Raw genomic sequence first — 22,042 nt, forward strand, 5'->3', positions numbered from 1 at the left:
CTCGCGCATTTTGAAAGTGCGCGAGCTCCGACCGAGACCTGGGCCGGCGGTTGGTCGGCCGAAACCATCTGCTGCGTTACATGGGGGGAGGTCAGCGCCTATACAGCCACATTTTTTGCAATCTTCAGCTTTTCAGGCCTGGGTCCTGGTTTTATTTTAGCTTTCAGAGCTTCTCTGCAGGCTCGAATTTCCAAGAGGCAGCCCGAGTCCCTGGGGAGAGGGTCATCGTGGCTCACCTCGGCGCCTTCCACCTCTGGACGGGCAACCGGTGGGAGAGGACGCCGGTGGGCGGGGGGAAGGAGGCGGCCCTAGCGCCATTTTGTGGGAGCGAAGCGGTCGCTGGGCTGCGGTTGGGTCCGTCGCTGCCTCGGTGTCCCTGTCGGGCTTCCCAGCAGCGGCCTAGTGGGTGAGTCGCGGAGCCTTCTCACTGAGGATGCCGTAGGTACTTCGGCTCCCGCATTGGGGCGGCCCGAGGCGGACGCAGCGGCTTCGGCCCCTGCCCCGGGATGTGAGTCGTGAGACCGGGCCTAGTTCTGCCCGAGCGGGCTCGCGCGGGAGCGTCGTCAGGTCCGGGCACAGGGAGGCCGCTGGTGCAGAAACGGGGAGCTGGGCCGGTGGTGCCGCGGAGGCTGAGGCGGAGGTTGGCCCCGGACCCGGACAGTGCTGGAGCCTTCGGTACTTTGTACTCCGAGGGACGCTGCCAGCTCGGGCCTGGTGCTCCTGCGCCCCACCCCGGGCCGCGCTGAGAAACTCCTCCCTCGGCTGGCACGCGCGGGCTTCTGGGAGGCGGCGGCCGGCTCCGCCAGGACCTGTCGCCGCGGGCCTTGCGGCTCGGGCTCACGGAGCTCCCGGAAGCTCCAAAATGAGGAACAGAGAAGAACTTTTCTCCTGTTCTTTACACCTGATTCACTGCCCATATTCAGTCTTCAGGTTCAGCTGATGGATCGCTTGCTTAGGAAGATCGACTTGGACCCATCACGCCCATGCCTCAGCCAGTTAGGCTCTTCCCCTACTTTCAGGATTACTTAACGACTTCCACGATGGTCATAAAATAGCTACTGTTTATTGTTCCCTTGCATACCCCAGCTTGTAACCAGAAAGCCACGTTGGACTCAGTTTCAGTACCTGACGCATCTATAAGCCTTCAGGGAAAGTTTTTTGAATGAATGAACTGGCGAGGCATCAGATTTTGACAGGAAATCACTACCCTTACCTTCACCTCGTCATTTTTCAGAGATAACCAATGCATGTACGAATCCAGACAAGAATTTTTCTGGAAGTCAGGACACTAAGATGGTTTGGGTATTATCGTTATAAGGAAACAGTTACTGTGACGTGAATGTTGTTCATTCATATCTCTTTTCCCTTTAAGAAAAGTAAAAGATGTCTGAATATATTCGGGTAACCGAAGATGAGAACGATGAGCCCATTGAAATACCATCGGAAGACGATGGGACGGTGCTGCTGTCCACGGTCACAGCCCAGTTTCCAGGGGCGTGTGGGCTTCGCTACAGGAATCCAGTGTCTCAATGTATGAGAGGTGTCCGACTGGTAGAAGGAATTCTGCATGCCCCCGATGCTGGCTGGGGAAATCTGGTGTATGTTGTCAACTATCCGAAAGGTTTGTTACTATTTGGTTTTGTAATCATGCTGAAATGTGGTCGGGTGTGTGTCTCATCCATGGATCTTAGCCTTGTTTCCTGGCAGAATGTCTCCTGTAACTTCCGTATTTCCTTGAACTTCACTATTAGACAAGTTTGGAAGACCATGAGTCTAAATTTATGGAAACTGGGGATCATAGATCATTTTAAAAGAGAAAGCAATGTATTTTAAAAATATCTGAATAAGCTTTACCAAGTTGATGCCAAATTTAAGGAATTACTAATAATGTTTTGCGCTTCTATCAGTGTTGTAAATAGATTCTTCTGAAGTGCTCGAGTATTTGGATTTGATCATTGTCCTTTTGGTCTTACATCATTCATTTGGCACATGTGACTTCATTTCTTCCCTTAAATGAACAAACAGTTGCAGTAGCCAAATCTTGAGTTAGTGTAGTTCCAATTACAATTTTGAGGTTCTAGTCTTATCCTTCTCGCTGCCTCTTAGCACTGATGTTCTAAATCTAAGAAAAGGAAGCATGAGAAATAGCTAATTTTCGCATTTTGAAGTAGTGTACTGTTAATAGTCGATCTGTGTGTTCCTTTTATTATAACTTGGTATTGCAACAAAGTCTTATCAAATTTGGTCAGTATGCAAGACACTCTTTTACATGTGTAGAAAAACTTTAGGGCCAGGCACGGTGGCTCATGCTTGTAATCCCAGCACTTGGGAGGCCGAGGCGGGTGGATCACCTGACGTCAGGAGTTTGAGACCAGCCTGGCCAACATGATGAAACCCAATCTCTATTAAAAACAAAAAATTAGTTGGATGTGGTGGGTGCCTGTAATCCTAGCTACTCTGGAGGCTGAGGCAGGAGAAGAATCGCTTGAACCAGGAGGCGGAGGTTGCAGTGAATAGATTATGCCATTGCACTTCAGCCTGAGCAACAAGAGCGAAACTCCGTCTCAAAACAAAAAGAAAAAAAACGAAAACAAAAATTAGCTGGGTGTGGTGGCGGGCGCCTTGTAGTCCCAGCTACTCTGGAGGCTGAGGCAGGAGAATCGCTTAAACCTGGGAGGCAGAGATTACAGTGAGCTGAGATTGCGCCACTGCACTCCAGCCTGGGTGACAGAGCAAGACTTTGTCTCAAAAAAATATATAATTAAATAATAATAATAATTAATAATGTAAACTGGGGGTTTTTAGTATGCTGTTTCTTCAGCCATTGGGTATAGATTAATATTTACCCAAATTTAAAATGTCAGGCTGGGTACAGTGGCTCACACCTGTAATTCCAGCACTTTGGGAGGCTGAGGTGAGCAGATCACCTGAGGTCCGAAGTTCAAGACCAGCCTAGCCAACGTGGTGAAACCCCGTCTCTACTAAAAATACAAAACTTAGACAGGCGCGGTGGTTTGCATCTGTAGTCTTAGTTACTGGGGAGGCTGAGGCAGGAGAATTGCTTGAACCCAGGAGGTGGAGGTTGCAGTAAGCCAAGATGGTGCCACTGCTCTCCAGCCTGGGCAGCAGAGCGAGACACCGTCTCAAAAAAAAGAAAAAAATGTCATTTAATTTATCTCTCCAGGCCGGACGCAGTGGCTCACACCTGTAATCCCAGCTACTCAGGAGACTGAGGCAGGAGAATCACTTAATCACGTGAACCCAGGAGGCCGAGGTTGCCCCGAGGGGAGATTACACCACTGCACTCCAGCCTGGGTGACAGAATGAGAATCCGTCTCAAAAAAAAAAAATTATCTCCCTTTCTCTTCTAAATAACCTAAGGTTAAGGTTATGTAGGAGTTTTTTGTTGTTGTTGTTTGTTTTTTGAGATGGAGTCTTGCTCTGTCACCCAGGCTGGAGTGCAGTGGCGTGATCTTGGCTCACTGCAACCTCTGCCTCTTGGGTTCAGGCAATTCTCCTGCCTCAGCCTCCCAAGTAACTGGGATTACAGGCGCCTGCCACCGAGCCCGGCTAATTTTTTTGTGTGTTTTTAGCATAGATGGAGTTTCACCATCTTAGCCAGGCTGGTCTTGAACTCTTGACCTTGTGATCCACCTGCCTCAGCCTCCCAAAGTGCTGGGATTACAGGTGTGAGCCACCATGCCCAGCTGGTTGTGTTTTTTTAAGTAAGCCAAACTTTTGGTTTCTTTTTCTTTTTTGAAATTAGAGATGGGGGCTCTTGCTCTGTTGCCTAGGCATATTGTAGTGGCTGTTCATAGACACCCTGCAGCCTGAAACTCCTGGACACTAAGGCAGGAGTTTGTTGGAACTTCCTTCCTCAGCCTCCTGAGTTGTTGGAACTTACAGGCATATACACCACTGTGCCTGGTTTTCCGTTTTATTGCAAAAGCTGTGTATTGTCGAATGTTTAGGAAAGATAAAAGTTAAATCTACATCGGGAGATACAAGTTGCTGATACTTAAAGTCAAAGTGAAGTAGAATTATTTTTGTTTTGATAAACCTTTTGAGAGAGATTGTAATCTGGAAGTACTACAAAAAACAAAATTGGAAATCACTGAATTTGCACCAGAAAAGCACCTCAGACACTAAACTTAAGCCTTTATTCTGTCCTCTAGAGCAAAAATCACTTCTTGCAAGTTTTCAGTGTCTTACTCTTCTTAGAGTCTTCTTTTTGCTTCTCATTTCTGGATGTAGGAGGTAGTGTTTTTAAAGAAGTGCTAAGTCTAAAAGGTTTCTGCTCATTTTATTTAGATAACAAAAGAAAAATGGATGAGACAGATGCTTCATCAGCAGTGAAAGTGAAAAGAGCAGTCCAGAAAACATCCGATTTAATAGTGTTGGGTCTCCCATGGAAAACAACTGAACAGGACCTGAAAGAGTATTTTAGTACCTTTGGAGAAGTTCTTATGGTGCAGGTAAACTTCGATTGCATCAAACAGTTTTTCTTTACAGTGAAGGAGCATCTAGCATTTATTTATTGGTATACATAGAGATGGGGTCTCACTATGTTGCCTATGCTCTGGTGTTGAACTCCTGGGCTCAAACTGTCCTCCCGCCTCAACCCCAGTGTGCTGAGCCATGATGCCTTAGCCACATTCTTGTTATTTATTTTTTTTTTTTTTTTGGAGACCAAGTCTCACTTTGCTGTCCAGGCTGGAGTGCAGTGGCACTATCTTGGCTCACTGCAAACCTCCACCTCCTGGGTTTAAGCGATTTCTCCTGTCTTAGCCTCCTGTATCTGGGATTACAGGCGCACATCATCACGCCTGGCTAATTTTGTATTTTTTAGTAGAGACAGGGTTTCACCAGTTGGCCAGGCTGTTCTTGAACTCCTGACCTCAGGTGATCCACCTGTCTTGGCCTCCCAGTGCTGTGATTACAGGTGTGAGCCACCGTGCCCGGCCATATTCTTGTTATTTTAATGGCACTGTACTTCCTGTTACACAGATGATACTTCCAATATTTGTTATATTTACACACATATCTTGTACTCTATATTATTGCCTTCAATATTGTAAAATCCTGCTGTTGCATGAAGGCTTAAGGGAATTAGGTGATAATAGCTTTTTATCTTTGAATTCGTTCTAAGACATTCTGTTAAAATCCTGTTGTGGTGGCTCATGCCTGTAATCCCAGCATTTTGGTAGGCTGAGGTGGGAGGATTGCTTGAGGCCAGGAGTTCAAGACCACCTTAGCCAACATAATCCAGACTCAGTTTCTCTTTTTTTCTTTTTGGAGACAGGGTCTGGCTGTGTCAGCCAGGCTCTAGAGTGCAGTGGTGCAATTTAGGCTTGCTGCAACCTCTGCCTCCTGGATTCAAGCTATTCTTGTGCTTCAGCCTGCCAAGTAGCTGGGACTACAGACGCATGCCACTATACCTGGCTAATTTTTGTATTTTTTGTAGAGATAGAGTTTCACTGTGTTGCCCAGGCTGGACTTTAACTCCTGTGCTCAAGTTATCCACCCTCCTCAGCCTCCCAAAACGCTGGGAGTACAGGTGTGAGCCACCACGCCTGGCCCCATCTCTCTTTTTTTTAAGAACTCAAAAACATTTCTGTTGTATAAGTGAGTTTTGCTCTATTGTTAACACGGTATGGATTCAATATTAACCTCCTTGTTTTTACTCTGAAGACTAACTTGGTTTAAGTTTTAAACAACTGCATCCAGTTAAAACCATTCAAATTGTTTTTTAAGGAACTATGATTTGGGCGTGGAGTGTGTATGTGTACTGTTAGAGTAAACTTAAATCATCCTTTCTAGGTCAAGAAAGATCTTAAGACTGGTCATTCAAAGGGGTTTGGCTTTGTTCGTTTTACGGAATATGAAACACAGGTGAAAGTAATGTCACAGCGACATATGATAGATGGACGATGGTGTGACTGTAAACTTCCTAATTCTAAGGTACTTGGGTCTGTGCTTTGGGATTTTTTGCTGACAAACTTCCTTAGAAGATTGTAAGATAAAATGTAAACACACTTAGAAAAGATAGTGGTAGGGTGTGTTCATGAAATCCTTTTGTCTTGTTGAAGTCTTTGGCCCTTAATGCATGCTGAATATTTTATGCTTGTTTGAAATATTTAGTTTATTACTTCTCCAAATGAAACCTTTGTTCATTTTGTTCTTCCTTTTTGTTATGCATGGAAAAGAGGAAAGATTATTTGTCAAGTTAACAGTTTCTTTTTTGGAGACGGAGTCTCCTGTGTCACCCAGGCTGGAGTGCAGTGGCCGGATCTCAGCTCATTGCAAGCTCCGCCTCCCGGGTTTTTACGCCATTCTCCTGCCTCAGCCTCCCGAGTAGCTGGGACTACAGGCGCCCACCACCTCGCCCAGCTAGTTTTTTGTATTTTTTAGTAGAGATGGGGTTTCACTGTGTTAGCCAGGATGGTCTCGAACTCCTGACCTCGTGATCCGCCCCTCTCAGCCTCCCAAAGTGCTGGGATTACAGGCTTGAGCCACCGCGCCCGGCCTAACAGTTTCTTACATAGTTATATGTTAAAACATAAAGACAATCAGAATACGTACATTAATCTTGTTATAAAGGCCTTTTTCCAAGCAAACAAATAACATTTGCTTATTTGGAACATCATCATCTTTGCCAGGAGATTGCGTATTTATTGATTTTCTCAAATCCAAATACAGTCATGCGTCACATGGCAAAGTTCATCAGTCAGCAGCAGACCACGTGTACAGCAGTGGTCCCATAAGATTATAACACTGTTTTTATGGTACCCTTTCTATGTTTAGATACACAGATACTTACCATCATGTTACAGTCAGTCACCTACAGTGTTGAGTACAGTAACTTGGAAGTTTGTGGCCTGGGAGCAATAGGTTATACCATCTAGCCTAAGTGTGGGGTAGGCTGTGCTATCTGGGTTTATATGATGTTTGCACAATGACAATCTTTTGTTTGTTTGTTTGTTTTTTTGAGACAGTGTCTCACTTTGTCGTCCAGGCTGGAGTACAGTGGTGCGATCTCAGCTCACTGCAAGCTCCACCTTCTGGGTTCACGCCATTCTCCTGCCTCAGCCTACTGAGTAGCTGGGACTACAGGCGCCTGCCAACACGCTTGGCTGATTTTTTGTATTTTTAGATTTTTTCGGGGTGGGGCGGGTGGTCCCTGTTGTTCTTTTTTTTTTTTGAGACGGAGTCTCGCTCTGTCACCCAGGCTGGAGTGCAGTGACCAGATCTCAGCTCACTGAAAGCTCCGCCTCCTGGGTTTACACCATTCTCCTGCCTCAGCCTCCCAAGTATCTGGGACTACAGGCGCCTGCCACCTCGCCCGGCTAGTTTTTTGTATTTTTTAGTAGAGACGGGGTTTCACCGGGTTAGGCAGGATGGTCTCGATCTTCAGACCTTGTGATCCGCCCGTCTCGGCCTCCCAAAGTGCTGGGATTACAGGCTTGAGCCACCGCGCCCGGCCGCCAGGATGGTCTTAATCTTCTGACCTCATGATCTGCCCAGCCACTGCGCCTGGCTTTTTTTTTTTTTTTTTTTTTTGAGACGGAGTTTTACTCTTGTTGCTCAGTCTAGAGTGCAAAGGTGCAATCTTGGCTCACTGCAACCTCCACCTCCTGGATTCAAGTGATTCTCCTGCCTCAGCCTCCCAAGATGCTGGGATTGCAGGCACCTGCCACCACACCCAGCTAATTTTTGTATTAGTAGAGCTGGGGTTTCACCATGTTGACCAGGCTGGTCTTGAACTCTGGACCTCAGGTGATCCACCCGCCTCGGCCTCTCAGAGTGCTGGGATTACAGGCGTTCACCACCACACCTGGCCACAATGATGAAATTGTGTAATGGCTCATGATACATTTCTCAGAACATATGTCCATTGTGATGTGATGCATAACTGTACTTTTGTAACTTAAAACGTTACTCTTCACTGAAGCCTTTTAAGAAAAAAAATGCTGATGCAAAAAATTAAGGGTATGTCTACTTCTTAATGATTCACTGCTATCCAAGGCAGAATGATTTTGTTATATCCCTTACCTTAATGCTTTTTTCATTGTTCATAACATATTTCTGAGGTTTTTTTCTTCCTTTTGATTTGATCAGCAAAGCCAAGATGAGCCTTTGAGAAGCAGAAAAGTGTTTGTGGGGCGCTGTACAGAGGACATGACTGAGGATGAGCTGCGGGAGTTCTTCTCTCAGTATGGGGATGTGATGGATGTCTTCATCCCCAAGCCGTTCAGGGCCTTTGCCTTTGTTACATTTGCAGATGATCAGGTATTTTTTTCCTTAACAATATGTCCCGACCAGGCGTGGTGGCTCATCCTTGTAATCCCAGCACTTTGGGAGGCTGAGGTGGGCGGATCACGAGGTCAGGAGATCAAGACCATCCTGGCCAACATGGCGAAACCCCGTCTCTATTAAAATTAAAAAAAAAAAAAATTAGCTGGGTATGGTGGTGCACGCCTGTCGTCCCAGCTACTCTGGAGCCTGAGGTAGGGGAATCACTTGAACCCAGGAGGTGGAGGTGGCAGTGAGCTGAGATCACGCCACTGCACTCCAGCCTGGTGACAGAGCAAGACTGTCTCAAAAAAAATATGTCCCAGGTAATTAGGTAATTTCTCTTGAACATTTCCCATCCAGCTAATTGCTAGTCTTAGCTGAGTTTTCTGACCTTGTAAGATGTAGGGTGTATGGGCCTAGACGTTTGTGATACCTGTATCTGATATCCCAAATGTAATATTTTTAAAAAATCTAAAAGTAAGTATACCTTTAGATAGTTTTCAGTATGTGGCATTTGGGAATGTTATATACCGTTTTTTGTTTTGTTTTTTGTTTTTTGTTTGAGATAAGAGTTTCGCTCTTGTTGCTCAGACTGGAGTGCAGTGGCGCAATCTCGGTTCACTGCAACCTCCACCTAATGGGTTCAAGCAGTTCTCCTGCCTCAGCCTCCCAAGTAGCTGGGATTACAGGCGCCTGCTACCACGCCTAGCTAATTTATTTGTATTTTTAGTAGAGACACGGTTTCACCATGTTGGCCAGGCTGGTCTCAAACTCCTGACCTCAGATGATCCGCCCACCTCAGCCTCCCTCCCAAAGTGCTGAGATTACAGGCGTGAGCCACCACGCCTGGCCATTTTTTTGTATCTTTAGTAGAGACGGGGTTTCACTGTTTTGGTCTGGCTGGTCCTGCACTCCTGACCTCAGGTAATCCACCTGCCTCAGCCTCCCAAAGTGCTGGGACTACAGGCGTGAGCCACTGCTCCCGCTCCTGGTCCCCCCCCCCCTTTTTTTTTTTTGAGACAGGGTCTCACTCCCTTGCCCATGCTGGTGGAACACAGTGGTGTAATCAAAGCTCACTACATCCTAGAACTCCTGGGCTCAGCCTCCAGGGGAGGATCCTTCAACTGCAGCCTCCTAAGTAGCTAGGACAGGTACATGCCACTATGCCCAGCTAATGTGGCATTGTGTGGGGTTTTTTAAATAGAGGTGGGGTCTCCCTGTGTCGTCCAGGCTGCCAGGCTAGTCTTCAACTCTTAGCCTTACACAGTCCTCCCACCTTGGCCTCCCAAAGCGCTAGGATTACAGGCATGAGCCACCATGTCCAGCCTATGTCTTTTGAAAATCGACGGAAATATCACTGCTGCTATTAATAAAACTAAAAGCTGTATTGGGGGTTTAAATGAAATGAGCAGTTATTGCTTATTTTTCCTCTGGCTTTAGATAAATTAATGCTTGTAATCTAAGTTTTGTTGCTACTTTAAATGTATGAATCAATGGTTTAATCTTCTTTGTTTACATCCCTTATTTCTTATAGATTGCGCAGTCTCTTTGTGGAGAGGACTTGATCATTAAAGGAATCAGCGTTCATATATCCAATGCCGAACCTAAGCACAATAGCAATAGACAGTTAGAAAGAAGTGGAAGATTTGGTGGTAATCCAGGTGGCTTTGGGAATCAGGGTGGATTTGGTAATAGCAGAGGGGGTGGAGCTGGTTTGGGAAACAATCAAGGTAGTAATATGGGTGGTGGGATGAACTTTGGTGCATTCAGCATTAATCCAGCCATGATGGCTGCTGCCCAGGCAGCACTACAGAGCAGTTGGGGTATGATGGGCATGTTAGCCAGCCAGCAGAACCAGTCAGGCCCATCGGGTAATAACCAAAGCCAAGGCAACATGCAGAGGGAGCCAAACCAGGCCTTCGGTTCTGGAAATAACTCTTACAGTGGTTCTAATTCTGGTGCAGCAATTGGTTGGGGATCAGCATCAAATGCAGGGTCGGGCAGTGGTTTTAATGGAGGCTTTGGCTCAAGCATGGATTCTAAGTCTTCTGGCTGGGGAATGTAGGCAGTGGGGTTGTGGTTGGTTGGTATAGAATGGTGGGAATTCAAATTTTTCTAAACTCATGGTAAGTATATTGTAAAATACGTATGTACTAAGAATTTTCAAAATTGGTTTGTTCAGTGTGGAGTATATTCAGCAGTATTTTTGACATTTTTCTTTAGAAAAAGGAAGAGCTAAAGGAATTTTATAAGTTTTGTTACATGAAAGGTTGAAATATTGAGTGGTTGAAAGTGAACTGCTGTTTGCCTGATTGGTAAACCAACACACTACAATTGATATCAAAAGGTTTCTCCTGTAATATTTTATCCCTGGACTTGTCAAGTGAATTCTTTGCATGTTCAAAATGGAAACCATTGATTAGAACTACATTCTTTACTCCTTGTTTTAATTTGAACCCCACCATATGGATTTTTTTCCTTAAGAAAATCTCCTTTTAGGAGATCATGGTGTCACAGTGTTTGGTTCTTTTGTTTTGTTTTTTAACACTTGTCTCCCCTCATATACAAAAGTACAATATGAAGCCTTCATTTAATCTCTGCAGTTCATCTCATTTCAAATGTTTATGGAAGAAGCACTTCATTGAAAGTAGTGCTGTAAATATTCTGCCATAGGAATACTTCTGTCTACATGCTTTCTCATTCAAGAATTCGTCATCACGCATCACAGGCCGCGTCTTTGACGGTGGGTGTCCCATTTTTATCCGCTACTCTTTATTTCATGGAGTCGTATCAACGCTATGAACGCAAGGCTGTGATATGGAACCAGAAGGCTGTTTGAACTTTTGAAACCTTGTGTGGGATTGATGGTGGTGCCGAGGCATGAAAGGCTAGTATGAGCGAGAAAAGGAGAGAGCGCGTGCAGAGACTTGGTGGTGCATAATGGATATTTTTTAACTTGGCGAGATGTGTCTCTCAATCCTGTGGCTTTGGTGAGAGAGTGTGCAGAGAGCAATGATAGCAAATAATGTACGAATGTTTTTTGCATTCAAAGGACATCCACATCTGTTGGAAGACTTTAAGTGAGTTTTTGTTCTTAGATAACCCACATTAGTTGAATGTGTTAAGTGAAATGATACTTGTACTCCCCCTACCCCTTTGTCAACTGCTGTGAATGCTGTATGGTGTGTGTTCTCTTCTGTTACTGATATGTAAGTGTGGCAATGTGAACTGAAGCTGATGGGCTGAGAACATGGACTGAGCTTGTGGTGTGCTTTGCAGGAGGACTTGAAGCAGAGTTCACCAGTGAGCTCAGGTGTCTCAAAGAAGGGTGGAAGTTCTAATGTCTGTTAGCTACCCATAAGAATGCTGTTTGCTGCAGTTCTGTGTCCTGTGCTTGGATGCTTTTTATAAGAGTTGTCATTGTTGGAAATTCTTAAATAAAACTGATTTAAATAATATGTGTCTTTGTTTTGCAGCCCTGAATGCAAAGAATTCATAGCAGTTAATTCCCCTTTTTTGACCCTTTTGAGATGGAACTTTCATAAAGTTTCTTGGCAGTAGTTTATTTTGCTTCAAATAAACTTATTTGAAAAGTTGTCTCAAGTCAAATGGATTCATCACCTGTCATGCATTGACACCTGATACCCAGACTTAATTGGTATTTGTTCTTGCATTGGCCAAAGTGAAAAGTTTTTTTTTTTGTTTTGTTTTTGTTTTTTGTTTTTGTTTTTTTTTTTCTTTTGAAATCTAGTTTTGAATAAGTCTGGGTGACCGCACCTAAAATGGTAAGCAGTACCCTCCGGCTTTTTCTTAGTGCCTCTGTGCATTTGGGTGATGTTCTATTTACATGGCCTGTATAAATCTCCATTGGGAAATCATTCCTTCTAAAAAGATTATTTGGGAGAGTGGGCAAAATGTTGATTATTTTCTAATGCTTTGTAGCAAAGCATATCAATTGAAAAGGGAATATCAGTACCTTCCTAGTTTGGGATTTGAAAAGTGGAATTAATTGCAATAGGGATAAAGTAGAAGAAACCACAAATTATCTTGTGCCTGAAATCCATTAAGAGGCCTGATAGCTTTAAGAATTAGGGTGGGTTGTCTGTCTGGAAGTGTTAAGTGGAATGGGCTTCGTCCTCCAGGAGGTGGGGGAATGTGGTAACATTGAATAAAGTTGAATAAAATCACTTACAAAACTCAGACTCTCACAATGCATTGTTAAGTATGTAAAAGCAATAACATTGATTCTCTGTTGTACTTTTTTGTAACTAATTCTGTGAGAGTTGAGCTCATTTTCTAGTTGGAAGAATGCGACATTTGTTGTGTTAGTAGTTAATGCCCTTACCTAATTAGATTATGATAAATAGGTTTGTCATTTTGCAAGTTACGTGTTTTAAACATTTATAAATGAAGTCATCCTTTAGACTTGTAATCGCCACATTGTTTCATTATTTGGTTTCCTCTGTAAAGGGATCTTGAGTTGTTTTAATTTTTTTTTTAATCTGCATCTAAATCTGCATGATTTCCAAACCCTGTACCATCTGAATTTTGCATTTTAGCACTTGCACTATTACTCAGCAGCAGTAACATGGTAACACTTAAAATGGTACTCGGGGACCTCCAAAGACTAAACTGACAAGCCTTCAAGAAGCCCAGGGGTAAGTTAACTTGTCGACGGCATGGTTTAATCCCTTCTTTACACTTGTGTAAATTTCAGTTACTGGTCTTAGAAGGCTTTCAATGTTGAGTAGCCTTTTATTAACATGTTTATGGTACTGCATAGATACGGGTATTTATTTTACCCTAAAAAGATTTTGAAGTTTAGAAGTACTTAAACTATTTGGCAAAGATTTGTTTTTAAAAATCTATTTGGTCATCTAAATGCATTCATTCTAAAAAATTTTTTGAACCAGCTAAATAAAAATTTTTTTTGACACCACAGTTTAGTGTCTGGAGTCTTACTGGAAAAACACGATTTCTTTTTATATGTGACATACAGATGCTGGAAAGTTACCTTTAAAGATTGAGTCTAAAAAAAGAAAATAAAAATTGAGTCTCAAGAAGTTGTACTTTATACTTTATATGCACAAGAGAAATGAGGCCAAGACTCACAGTAAACTTTTACATGGAATGTTAACTGTTAGACTGAAAAACTTGAATGTTAGCTATTCAAACCTTTTAGGAAGGAATAGCCACCTAAAATGAAATGAGATTTTTAAGGTTAAATCAGCACTTAAGTTTTGTCCTTAGTAGGAAAAAGTAGGAACTACTCCGTAATCCAAGAGATAATGTGTAATAGTAAGAATGATTTTGTTGTTGAGTACAAGCAAAGTAGCTCCTAACTGTGTATTAGTGTTCTGTACTTGACTCAACTGTTGTGTGATCTGTGCTCTTGTTAGGCATCACTGTGCCCAAGTATTTCATGTTCATTGTAAAGGGGAAAAAATTACAGATTTATCTATAACGTCACCACTTATTTCTAATGCCATTTTTCATCTTGTGGAAATGCCACGTTTTGATTCAGTCTTCTGAATTTGAACATTATTCAGGTTATTTCCAATTGCTGGGAATATCCTTACTGCTAAAATAAATTCTTAGCATTGAAATTGCTAAGTCGAAGATTATGCATGCTTTTTAAGGGCTTTTGAAATGTATTGCCAGTCTATGGCCTGCCACTCTCCCTGAACATGCCTGGTCTTGCTTAAAATGTATTGCCAAATAGTCCTTTGGGAAGTTTATGTTGTCTTTAACAATATGAAATAGTACTGCTATTCACGTTCCTTTTGTCTGACGATTTGATAAGTGAATAATTGTATCCCACCAATTTGTGGTATTGGTTTTTAACATGGAAATTTTAGTCGGTACCTGGGCTGAAGTATTGTGTTTCCAGCCTGCCTACCCCAAAAGATTCAAGGTTATCCTTGAATCAATACTGCTATAATATATAAAGCACTTACAGAGATCAATAAGAACAAGTTTAAAAACAGTCAAAGACCATGGACAGGCAGTTTACAGAAATGCCAACAGCCAGTATGAAAAGAGACTGGCCTTTTAAAGTAACAAAATGTAATTTGAGCAGTGACATTACATTGGGTTGGCAAAGGTGACTATCACTCGTAGCTTATGTCCCCTTGAGTCAGTGGGTAAGGTTGGAATTAAACTGGTAAGTGGAGAAATGACAGCAGTCTCACCTGGAGTCTGTTTTTTGGGTGGAGCAACAACTGCCATGTTCATAGTAATGATTAATGCTTCTCAGGTCACGTTGCTGCCAAGGTCTTCACAGGCATTTCTAAAAATGAGGAATCCTTGACTGACTGCAGACATGCGAATTAAAAATTACTAATTATGTTCTTGATCCAGGGAATATAGTTAATGACTTTTGTATAGACTCCGTACTGACCTGCTTCCCCACAATTCATGGAACCCCAGGACACTATTCCTCCCACAAACCACCTCTGTGTTTCATTATCTAGAAACACCAGTGCCCCTCCGCTGTCACCTCTGCAGCTGTCCTTGCCCCCACTTTCTAAGCCAGCGCAAAGCATGTTAGCAGTTACACTTCCCCTTGAATAGGGTGGCTTTTCATATGCAGCAGTACATTTTTGATGGTCAACAATTGGTATGTCGACATACATTAGATTTCTAGCAAGTAAGCCTCTTTGGGTTAATCCCCATCCAGATGCAGTTCCAATGTCATCTGTCCTCATAAAGGATTCAGCTTCTTTTCTTGGCAGACAAATAGGCGTGATGTTGCTATTGATTACAACTTTGTTATTCAATTTAATCAGTGCTATGTCATTGTCAAAGCCAGCATCATGAGTATAACCTTCATGTATAAAAACAGCTTCAGCCCAGGCTTGTGTATAATGAGGCGATAGTCTCTTCAGGGCGCCCAATCGAATGTCTAGGGAGGATGCATCATGTTTTTGCTCATATATGGCATGAGCAGCTGTGAGGACCCAGTTGTCATATAAAAGTGCACCTGCTGCTGTGCTTCCACCTAATATCAGGACTTGCCAAGGAAAATCACCAGGTTTTGCCTTTTGCCCTCCATATATACGCCCTCCTGTTGTACGGGCTGATAGTCCACAAACTGAGGGAGAAAAGCAGATAGGTAGAGAGCCTTTGTAAAATGTCAGTCATGTTTTTCTTAAATTATGACCACTTTCAAGTATGTATTCGATGTCAACCAAAAGTTACATTACATGAGTTGGTGGGTGACCACCTATACAGGCAAGTGAGGCTATTTTAAAACATCGCAGTTCAAACACCTGATAAAACCTTTTGGTATTTCTTAGCTCCTCAGAAAATGAGATTAGTGAAAACTGACTTTTAGAAGTTACTTTGTTTTGCTAAAATAATTTGGTCTGTAAGATTGGGAAGGCAGGGCATGGTGGCTCATGCCTGTAATCCCAGCACTTTGGGAGGCCAAGGCAGGCGAATCACGAGGTCGGGAGATCAAGACCATCCTAGCTAACATGGTGAAATCCCATCTCTACTAAAAATACAGAAAGTGAGCCGGGTGTGGTGGCAGATGCCTGTAGTCCCAGCTATTCGGGAGGCTGAGGCAGGAGAATGGCGGGAACCCGGGAGGCGGAGCTTGCAGTGAGTCGAGATCGCGCCACTGCACTCTAGGCTGGGCGACAGAGCAAGACTGTCTCAAAAAAATTATAAAAAGATGGGGAAATTGGCTGGGTGCAGTGTCACACCTGTAATCCCAGCACTTAGGAAGGCTGAGGTGGGTGGATCACCTGAGGTCAGGAGTTTGAGACCAGCCTGGCCAACATGGTGAGATGCTGTCTCTACTACATACACAAAAATTAGCCGGGCATGGTGGTGGGCACCTGTAATCCCAGCTATTCGGGAGGCTGAGGCAGGAGAATTGCTTGAACCTGGGAGGCAGAGGTTGCAGTGAGCCAAGTCATATCACTGCACTCTAGCCTGGGCTACAAGAGCAAAACTCCATCTCAAAAAAAAAAAAAAAATTAGGAAAATTAACAGGGCAAGCAGGCATTGTCTGAGCAGATGGACTGGATGATGTGCATAGGAATTAGAAGGACATAACCTTTCTCTGTTTCTGTTTTCCTACTTGTAAAATGGGGATTTATGTAAACCTAGGAAAGCAGGAACTAAAGTCAATATCTTTGCAAAATTACTTTTACCTTTGAACATACAAATGTTTTAGACATTAGAATGTTGCATTTGTGGCTAGGACCCTGCAGGTTCCAGAATTATATTTTTGGTCTAGTTGATTCTTCCAAACTAAGTTTTGTATCTTTATTGCAAATTAAATACACCCATTAATGTAGCATATGTTCCCTATTGAGGTAGTGCACTTGCATTAAAACCTAGACTGGGCCAGGCGGGTGACAGCCTGTAATCCCAGCACTTTGGGAGAGGCTGGTGAGGGTGGATCCGCGAGGTCCAGGGAGATCAGAGACCATCTGGCTAACACAGTGAAACCCCATCTTTACAAAAATACAAAAATTAATAGCGGGAGTGGCGGCAGTAGCCTGTAGTCCCAGCTACTGGGGAGGCTGGCGGGCAGAATGGTGTGTGAACCGAGGCTAGGCTTACAGTGAGCTGAAGTCAGCGCCTCTGCACTTCCAGCCTGGGCGACAAGCGACTCCGTCTTTTTGAGGCGGAGTCTGGCTCTGTCGCGCCGGGCTGGAGTGCAGTGGCGGATCTCAGCTCACAGCTCAGCCTCGAGATCCGCGCCATTCTCCTGCCTCAGCCTCCCGAGAAGTAGCTGGGACTACAGGCTCCACGCCACCTGCCAGCTGGTTTTGTATTTTTAGTAGAGCGGGGTTTCACCGTGTTAGCCAGGATGGTCTCGATCTTCCTGACCTCGTGATCCGCCGTCTCGGCCTCCCAAAGTGCTAGGATTGGAAGCGAGCCACCACAGCGCCCGGCCGCGACTCCGTCTTTTAAAAAACCTGAGCCAAATAACACAAAAGGAGTAATTAATATATATTATTATCTTTCTGATTTTGGTAATTAGTATATTATTATCTTTCTGTTTTGTTTTGTTTTTTTTTTTTGAGACAGAGTCTTGCTGTCACCCAGGCTGGAGTGCGATGGCACAATCTCGGCTCACTGCAAGCTCCGCTTCCCGGGTTCATGCCATTCTCCTGCCTCAGTCTCCCGAGTAGCTGGGACTACAGCTGGGACTACAGGCGCCCGCCGCTGCGCCCAGCTAATTTTTTGTATTTTTAATAGAGACGGGGTTTCACCATGTTAGCCAGACTGGTCTCGGTCTCCTGGCCTCGTGATCCGCCCGCCTCAGCCTCCCAAAGTGCTTTTTTTTTTTTTTCTAAGACACTGTGTGGCTCTGTTGCCCAGGCTGGAGTGCAGTGGCGAGATCTTGGCTCACTGCAAGCTCCGTCTCCCAGGTTCCCGCCGTTCACCGCCACTCCAACCTCCTGAGTAGCTGGGGACTACAGGCCTGCCACCGCGCCTGGCTAATTTTTTTTTTTTTTTTAAAGTAGAGACGGGGTTTCACCATGTTGGCCAGGATGGTCTCGATCTCCTGACCTCGTGATCCACCCGCCTCAGCCTCCCAAAGTGCTGGGATTACAGGCGTTAGTCACCGCGCCTGGCCTCGATTTATTTGTTTTTTTTAAATAATTCTACAGAGGGGGAGGTTGCAGTGATCCGAGATTGCACCACTGCACTCCAACCTGGCGACAGAGCTAGACTCCCTCTCAAAAAAAAAAAAAAATCATTCTACTCAACTATTATCTTTGGAGCCAATTCTGGTTTAAAAAAATTTAAAAAGCGCTATTAAAAGGCAGATTGCATTGATGTTTAAAAACGATGTTGAAAACAATTGCTTCGGGAAATTATTAGCTTTGGGTTTTAATAGCATTTTAACATAGAATAGTAACTCAACAGAAGAACTCGTATTTATAAATGTATAAATTGTTCAAGATAATTTTTAAAATCCTTTTTTTTTTTTTTTTTTTTTTGATATGGAATATCACTACTGTTGCCCAGACTGGAGTATAATGGTGCGATCTCAGCTCATTGCAACCTCTACCTCCCGGGTTCAAGCGATTCTCCTGCTTCAGCCTCTCAAGTAGCTGGGATTACAGGCATGTACCACTACGCCCGGCTAATTTTGTATTTTTAGTAGAGACGGGATTTCTCCATGCTGGTCAGCGTGGTCTCAAACTCCCAGCCTCAGGTGACCCACCTGCCTCGGCCTCCCAAAGTGCTGGGATTACAGGCATGAGCCACACCTGGCCTAAAAATCATTTAATTTTTTATGCTTGCCTAGTTATAAGGTCAAAAATAAATGACTGATGCAGTCAGCACCTAACAACCTCTCTATATGGAAAGGGGGTAATGAGAACATACTATTTGGAAATAATAACTTAGCCTAAGAGCCAAGTGCTGAAGTTACATTTCTGCCTACCACAGCTAAAGCTCTCCTTACTGCCTCCTACCCAGTTCTACTTTCCATCAATTACCAATCTCTTGTATAAATGTGTCCATTACCAGGCTCACAGACTGGCGGTGATCTTTCTCCTTTGGAGCTCGTCCAGAATCCATCAGCCTCACACACATATTTACCTGCAAATCATTGGAAAAGCAAAAATGTTTAACTGCATGTATAAGATGGTTGTCATTTGCTTGAATACCCCCTTGAAAAATGTCGATTCTTGAGCATCCGTGGGAAATAGAGGTGTCTGAAGAACCATTTTACATGATTTCATAAGTAGGAGGTCTCTGCATTACCATGTTTGCTTGCAAAGTGGAAACCTTTTAGATGTGTAACTTGAATATGTATCAAGATCTCAAGTGCTTAATGATAAGGTTTTGACTTGTTAAATTAAACCATTTGGAATATATTGTGTGTTTGTAGTAGTCATTTACTAGATCCGTTTTCAGATTTTTGCAAATTGACATTAAAGTCACTTTAGCTATAATATTTCACTTAGCGGATGGGAGAAGTGACTTTTAGTCTTTTGTCTAGCCTTAGCCAAAAATGTTGGTTAAAGTTTATTTTCAGACCATGGGGGCTTAAGTTCCAAGTATTGCCCACCCCCAACTTTGAACAATATGCATACCATCATTCACTTTCATTGTGTAGAAGGTCTCTTCACAGCTGTACTGAATCACAGCTTTGTAGGTGGTCACTTCAGGACCTGTGATGTACTCCACTCGGCCACTGGGTAGATCATCAGGAGGGCCACAGTCAACAACTAAGAAAGAAGCATGGGAGGGAGGAATGCATTGATCATTTCAATGCTAACTTTCCAAAGGTCTGGAGAAGCACCTTTGGGAGACTGAGGCAGGCAAATCCCTTGAGCCTAGGAGTTTGAGACCAGCCTGGGCAACACGGCAAGACCCCCTCTCTACAAGAGATTAAAAAGTCGAGCATGGTGGCACGTGCCTTTTGTCCCAATTATTGGGAGGCTGAGGGGGAAGGTAACTAAATGGCTGAACTGAGGGGAGTGGTCCATGCGGAGGAAGAGGTGTGCTACCTTTCCTGGAGAAAGGGAATTTGAAACCACCGGAGCTCCTTAGCACCCTCACGTCAATATAAGAAAGGTCTGCAGCAGAATAGCACGCGACACGGCACAGGCTGGTTGGATGTAAAAGCTTGCAATTCACAAGGCAATAAGGGTAGAAAAGGACACGACAGTAAGATTGGAGGATGCAGGCTTGGTGGTTCAAACCTGTAATCAGCATTTTGGGAGGCCAAGGTGGGAAGGTCACTTGAGACCAGGAGTTCAAGACCAGCCTGGGCAACAGCAAAACCCTGTCTACAAAAGGTAAATTGGCTGGGCTTGGTGGTATGGTCTCAGCTATTCTGGAGGCTGAAGCAGGAGGATCGCTTGAGCCTGGGAGGATGAGGTTGTAGTGAGCTATGATCATACCACTGCACTACAGCCTGGGTGATAGAGACCTTGTCTCCAAAACAAAAAATTCAGCTTATTCTTCTGATCCTTTTAATAAGTTGAAGTATTGAGAAAGACTTGGAAGTCTTTCTAAAGCTCACTGGGCATGGTGGCTCACACCTGTAATCCCAGCACTTAGGCCAAGGCAGCCTGGGCAACATAGTGAGACCCCATCTCTAGCAAAAATTTAAAAGGAGCTGGGTATGTGGCACGTGCCTGTAGTCTGAGCTACTCAGGAGGCTGAGACAGGAGGATCACTTGAGCCCAGGAGTTTGAGGGTGTGTCATATGAGCTATGATTAAGCCACTGCACTCCAGCCTGGGCGACAGGGCAAGACCCTGTCTCCAAGAAAAAAATACATGATTTTTAGTTCACAAAATGGTAATGTACATCATTATCCCAGTTTGGGGTGTGTGTATTACCACATAAAATTACCCCCCTTTCTACATACAGTAGTATATACTTGCTCACATATGTGAATTGTGTGTAATTGGAGGGACACACGCCAAAAAAGTAACGATTAGGCCGGGCCTGGTGGCTCACACCTGTAATCTCAGCACTTTGGGAGGCCAAGGTGGGTGGATCACTTGAGATTACGAGTGCGAGACAAGCCTGGGCAACATGGTGAAACTCCGCCTCTATTAAAATTAAAAAATTACGGGTTGTGGTGGCAGGCACCTCTAATCCCAGCTACTGGGGAAGCTGAAGCAGGAGAATCGCTTGAACCCCGGAGGAGGTGGTTTCAGTGAGCCGAGACTGTGCCACTGCACTCCAGCCTGGGCGACAGAATGAGACCCGGTTTAAAAAAAAAAAAAAAACTGGCTGGTCGCGGTGGCTCACGCCTGTAATCCCAACACTTTGGGAGGCTGAAGTGGGTGGATCACTTGAAGTCAGCAGTTCAAGACCAGCCTGGCCAACGTGGTGAAACCTCGTCTCTACTAAAAATACAAAAATTAGCTGGGCTTGGTGACAGGCACCTGTAATCCCAGCTACTCAGGAGGCTGAGGCAGAATAATTGCGTGAACCTAGAACAGCAGGAGGAGCTTGCAGTGAGTCTAGATGGCACCACTCCACTCCAGCCTGGGCAACAGAACGAGACTCCGTCTCAAAAAATAAAAAATAAATAAAACATAAACAAAGTAATAATGATTAGGCCGAGCAGTGGGAACAAGCCTGTAATCCCAGCAGGAGGCAGAGGCGGATAAGGAGGTCAGGTGGGGACTATCCCTGAAAGCTAACACAGTGAAACGTCTCTACTAAAATAAAGTGCTTGGGTGTGGTGGCCGAGGCCTGTAGTCAACTCGGGAGGCTGAGAGGCAGGAGAATGGCGTGAGCGGAGAGCACGGTGAGCCCGAGATCAGCGCCCTGCACTCAACCTAGGCGACAGAGCAAGACTCCATCTCAAAAAACAAAAAAAAACAAAGTAATGATTATACTTGCATATGGTGGCATTATGGGCATTAAGATGTTCATAATTTTCTGTATTTTCTATCTTCCATCTTCTACCATGAATATTATTATTTTTATACTTAGAAAAATATTGTCAGGCCAGGCACTGTGGCTCATGCCTGTAATCCTAGTGCTTTGGGAGGCCGAGGCAGACGGATTGCCTGAGCTCAGGAGTTCAAACCAGCTTGGGCAACACGGTGAAACCCCGTCTCTACTAAAATACAAAAAATTATCCAGGTGTGGTGGCGTGTGCCTGTAGTTCCAGCTACTTAGGAAGCTGAGGCAGGAGAATTGCTTAAACCCAGGAGGTGGAGGTTGCAGTGAGCCAAGATTGCACCACTGCACCCCAGCCTGGGCTACAGAGCAAGACTCCGTCTCCAAAAAAAAATATA

General features: G+C 44.2%; 2 protein-coding genes across 9 annotated transcripts in view; one reads left to right on the forward strand and one right to left on the reverse strand.

Moving 5' to 3' along the window:
• Positions 1 to 19,148, forward strand: TARDBP (TAR DNA binding protein). 8 transcript variants are annotated; one of them, XR_004182727.1, is made up of 9 exons: positions 1 to 406; positions 1,373 to 1,621; positions 4,312 to 4,475; positions 5,821 to 5,961; positions 8,119 to 8,289; positions 9,830 to 9,956; positions 10,899 to 11,038; positions 12,855 to 12,953; positions 18,799 to 19,148. XR_004182727.1 is itself a non-coding variant. In XM_017957138.3 (7 exons), the coding sequence occupies exons 2-7, from the start codon at positions 1,384 to 1,386 to the stop codon at positions 10,952 to 10,954; spliced, it is 897 nt and encodes a 298-aa protein (XP_017812627.1). In that variant the 5' UTR covers positions 1 to 406; positions 1,373 to 1,383; the 3' UTR covers positions 10,955 to 11,751. The 8 variants fall into 8 exon arrangements, 1 of the variants encoding a protein (XP_017812627.1); XR_004182723.1 differs by lacking the exon at positions 18,799 to 19,148 and adding an exon at positions 11,772 to 12,080 and having other exon boundaries at positions 12,855 to 13,236; XR_004182720.1 differs by having other exon boundaries at positions 9,830 to 12,080.
• Positions 13,357 to 22,042, reverse strand: part of MASP2 (mannan binding lectin serine peptidase 2) — a 19,547-nt gene continuing 10,861 nt past the window's right edge. The window contains exons 9-11 of the mRNA XM_031664353.1: positions 19,368 to 19,502; positions 18,796 to 18,870; positions 13,357 to 15,388 (exon numbers count right to left, since the gene is read on the reverse strand). Coding sequence (XP_031520213.1) covers positions 14,625 to 15,388; positions 18,796 to 18,870; positions 19,368 to 19,502 — 974 coding nt within the window. The 3' untranslated portion in view covers positions 13,357 to 14,624. The remainder of the gene's footprint in view (positions 15,389 to 18,795; positions 18,871 to 19,367; positions 19,503 to 22,042) is intronic.

The sequence above is a fragment of the Papio anubis genome, chromosome 1 (genome assembly GCF_008728515.1).
Source record: "Papio anubis isolate 15944 chromosome 1, Panubis1.0, whole genome shotgun sequence".
In the NCBI taxonomy this organism is placed as follows: domain Eukaryota; kingdom Metazoa; phylum Chordata; class Mammalia; order Primates; family Cercopithecidae; genus Papio; species Papio anubis.